Source organism: Agrilus planipennis, unplaced genomic scaffold (assembly GCF_000699045.2).
Source record: "Agrilus planipennis isolate EAB-ADULT unplaced genomic scaffold, Apla_2.0 scaffold205, whole genome shotgun sequence".
Classification (NCBI taxonomy): Eukaryota; Metazoa; Arthropoda; class Insecta; order Coleoptera; family Buprestidae; genus Agrilus; species Agrilus planipennis.
The window spans coordinates 138,405-142,497 of NW_020439054.1; the positions used below are offsets into that span (position 1 = coordinate 138,405).

Here is a 4,093-nt window from a genome sequence, read left to right on the forward strand (position 1 = left end):
AGGAAAGAAAACGTAAAAGATACATAAAAATATACTTACACGCAAAATGGCGCTTTTGGTTCACGGCTGATGATAGTAAAATGAATTGTAGGGAATATTCTGATTCTCTGAAGGAGTTGAAGGAAAAATTGTTAGGAGGGGTAATTTTTTCATTTCCAATAATAAATCAGTGTTATTTCTGAAATAATACAATTCATTAATTTATACAGAAACTTAGACTTACCAGAGGCATAATATGTAATACTAGTACTAAAAATAAATAATATATTTAAAATAAATATTAACCAACACTTAGGGTTACCAACTCTTCAGTTTTAGTACGGAGACTCCAGTTTATTAAAAATAATCTCCAGATTTTTCAATTTTTATGTAAAACGAAATTTGATTGCTTCTTTATTGGCAAAATGTTGTTATTGATACGTATATTGTCATATACAATCTAGTTACTATGCTGATTTTCTACATAGAGTATAGAGTGAGCTAGTGAACGCTATATTATTGTTACATGTATGTAGGTAACCCAACATACAACATACATAGTGGCAATGAAGATCAGGTTTCTAGACGGTATATACTGGAACATTCTGCGACACGGCCAGTCCTATAAATAATTGACGCGAGATCGAGTAGAGTTAGTACGAGAACGAGTTCGAGGCGATACGAAGCGAATAAGTGACAAAGTGTTTATATAGTGGTGAATTATTAATTAGTTAATAATAGAAGTCATAATTAAATAGCAGATAGTTAAATAAAAGTAGTAATAGGGTGAGAAGGTGTTTAAATACGTGACATTATTATGAGAACTGGAGTTTGTATTATTAAAATATATATTATTTAAATAAATTAATTAATCTACTAGTTGATTATTTTTCAACTATCCAAAACGAATAAGCCTTTTTCGTAAAATGAATGTCTCTAGACTTATTCGAAATACATATTTCCGGATATTCTAAAATTTTGAGTTGGTAACCCTACAAACATCACTAAAATTAAATCAATTTTCAGTATAAAAGCTATAAAACTTTTTTCATTAAACCTAAAATTGAATCAAAAGAAGGTATTGATAGTTTTTTCAATATTTTGTTTTAATTCTGACGTAGACGTAGAAATGGCGGCTATGAGCATAACAAACTACTTGGAAACTTAAAACGGTTGTTCAGAAATGAACAAAGTAGAAACACCTTTTTGTTTTTGTTATATTTATCATTAGGTGGCTCACATTTTTATATGAAAGGCTTTTATTTATGTCCACATTTCTTTCAAAATAATTTTATTAAAAAAAAAACAACATATTTAAATTAAATAACATATGTAACATATTATACAACAAAGAGGATGACGCTTATTGACTAAAACATAAGAAACGAACTTTACACGAAGAACGTTTCGCCACAAGTAATCTATATCACAATGAAAAAATTTACGACTAGTAAAAATTTCTTACTTCAAAACTTACACAAGCTAAAAACAAGTTGTACAATAGGTATACTTTTTTTTGCGCAAAAAGCTAACATCACTATCATCATTATTATTACAATCATTATATTATGTCGTATATATAATACTGACTTAAGCAGGACATTAACAAAAACAGTATAAAAAATATAAATTTAAAAATTCCTCGTTAGATAAAAATTTGTTCTATTACGATAATAGATATTTTTTTTTCGGTAACCTGACCACTTTTGTGACTTTGGTGTTTTTTGTTAAATAAAAGTATTAAGTGATTGCTGAAAACGTTATTACCAACATAAGATTTAATTTATAAGTGTAAAAATACAAAAGTTAAAAACCAAAAAGGCATATTGTTCCTTTTAAAGCTGATTGACTGTCAAAGTTATTTATCAGCTAAACGATTTGCTAGTTTAACGAAAAACCGACAATACTCATATATTACAGTAGTTTTTTTGTAAAAATAAATTACATATCAACTGTCATTTTAGACTTCAGACTCGATCATCCCCTTGGATGATTAACGAAATGAAAAAAAAAACAGTTTAGAGGTGGCAGAAAAAAAAAGTAAAATTTTGAAAAAGTTAGTTCAATTTCTTTTTCTTTAGTTGTATTTATGAATTAGTCTGTACAGTGATTTAAAGCATAGTAAGTAGTAATAAAATACAATAGAGGTAGCCATTGCTATAAACTACCAGAAATAAAAAGGAAAATTTAAATTTTTACAATAGCGTAAGAACACGAAAACACTACAAGTATAATTTTGAATATTTTTGAAGCTTGAATCTTTATTTGCTTCTGATTTTGAGTTTTGGGTAAATACTTTTTCTTAATTCCTTTCAAATTTTTATTCCAACATCTTTTCTGTTTGATTATGCATTCAGTTGTTAAGGATAATTTAAATGTAACTATTTTTAATCTACTGCTGTTTTTGACAATTTTAAAGGAGTTTAATTTTATGAAAGGAAACAACATGTCCTTTGGCTTAATACAAAAAGAAATCTAATACAAACTTTAAAACTATGTTTCCTGGCAAAAATGTAATTATTTTTGGATTTCTTAATATTTTGGTAATTTACCAAACTAAAAAAAGTGTTTAATCGAAATCAATATTAATATTAGATTCAAAATGCCCTTAAATTTATTTTGATAAAATAAAATCAGCATTTTATATTATATTATATTTTTCATTCTTGATTAGCGAATATAATTGTTTATATTTGCTCAGAAAACATAACTTGAAAATTCGAAAAATATTAACCTATTTCGAATATTGCATGTCAATGTGTTAATATACATTTAGATAAAATTTAAAAAATTAGCAGTGACTAGCAATTCGTATAAATACTACTGTACGAATACAAAAAGAAAGGAAAGAAAACGTAAAAGTGTACATGTATGTATGTATCCCAGTCATCCAATCTAGTATGCAGTTTTAGCAGATTTTGGAATGGGTTTAATTCTGTAAAAACATCGGAAATTAATAAAAAAAAGTTGCACATTACTAATATATTGTATTAATACGTAGCACATAACAGTTACATTTTGAATCACGTGCTTAAAAATTGTAAATCCAGGAAAAACAAAATGTGTATGTATACTGTATTTATATGTAACGCTGAATTTGCATAAAACCTTATAGGGCCTACAAAGATATCAGAATATATCTATGTAAGTACTAGTATAATTCGTTTAAATTTGGACGGCTGATGGTCCATAGAACTCATTGTCAGGTATGTTAAACAAGACTTTCTTTCATACCGTGATATATCATCCAATATCAACCATCTTTACAAACCTATACCCAAAAAGACTAGAGACAGTAGCAAAAGTTTAACCCAAAGCAAAAATGTCTGAAAAACGTCATAACAGTAGACGCAATCTCTGCGCGATAAGTGACTACCCACTCCTTAACTCCTCCTATTGGATGCGCACTATCATACTGCGCAACAAACTGCCGAGCACAAATTGGTAGCACTCTTATCATAAGACCTATTTTTATTCTAATTTGTTCTTGTGCGAGGTTTATAGTTTTTAAGAAAATCCTATCGTTGGTTTTGAAAAATTTATGTTTAATACAAACTCAAGTAACTATTCGCAAAAATTAATTTGAAATTAAATTTTCTTTTGAATTCTTCATACAAAAATTACCATTGTTCAAATTTCTACAAATTTGGTTTTGTGCGTGCTAACGTATTTAAATACATCTGTAACTGTGGTTTTAATCATTTGTTCTCTATGACTAATATCATTTTAATTTCATTGAGTTGTCTATTATTTTTATTTTATTTGTTTCGTGACACGCGATGTTAGATAATTCCAAGGTAAATTGTATTAAAGTAGCTTTAGAAATTACCTAATTTCATTAACCCAAAATATTTCTATGCCACTGGGGTATTTAAAGATACAACGAATAAAACAGGGTGGCTATATACATTTATACACATTCTTAACTCAAAATTAATATCTACAGAAGAGTAACAGAAATATAAATAATAAAAAAAAAAACTTTTTAGTTTTAATAAATATTATACACATAAGGTAAGACACTTAAAAGGATTCGTCGGCTATTTTCCTTAAAAGCAAAAAATATATTAAAACAGTTTAAAATAATTTTGATGTTCACAAACATCACTAAAAT

General features: G+C 27.2%; 1 protein-coding gene across 3 annotated transcripts in view; it reads right to left on the minus strand.

The window, feature by feature from the left end:
- Positions 1 to 55: 55 nt before the first annotated feature.
- The window catches only part of LOC108740331 (kinesin-like protein Klp68D), a 75,170-nt gene continuing 71,132 nt past the window's right edge, over positions 56 to 4,093 (minus strand). For 2 of the 3 annotated variants that reach the window (XM_025977036.1, XM_025977038.1), the window contains one exon: positions 56 to 178. In XM_025977036.1, coding sequence (XP_025832821.1) covers positions 61 to 178 — 118 coding nt within the window. In that variant the 3' untranslated portion in view covers positions 56 to 60. Of the gene's footprint in view, positions 179 to 2,644; positions 2,915 to 4,093 lie in introns of those variants that run through there. The other variant, XM_025977037.1, reaches the window with a different exon arrangement.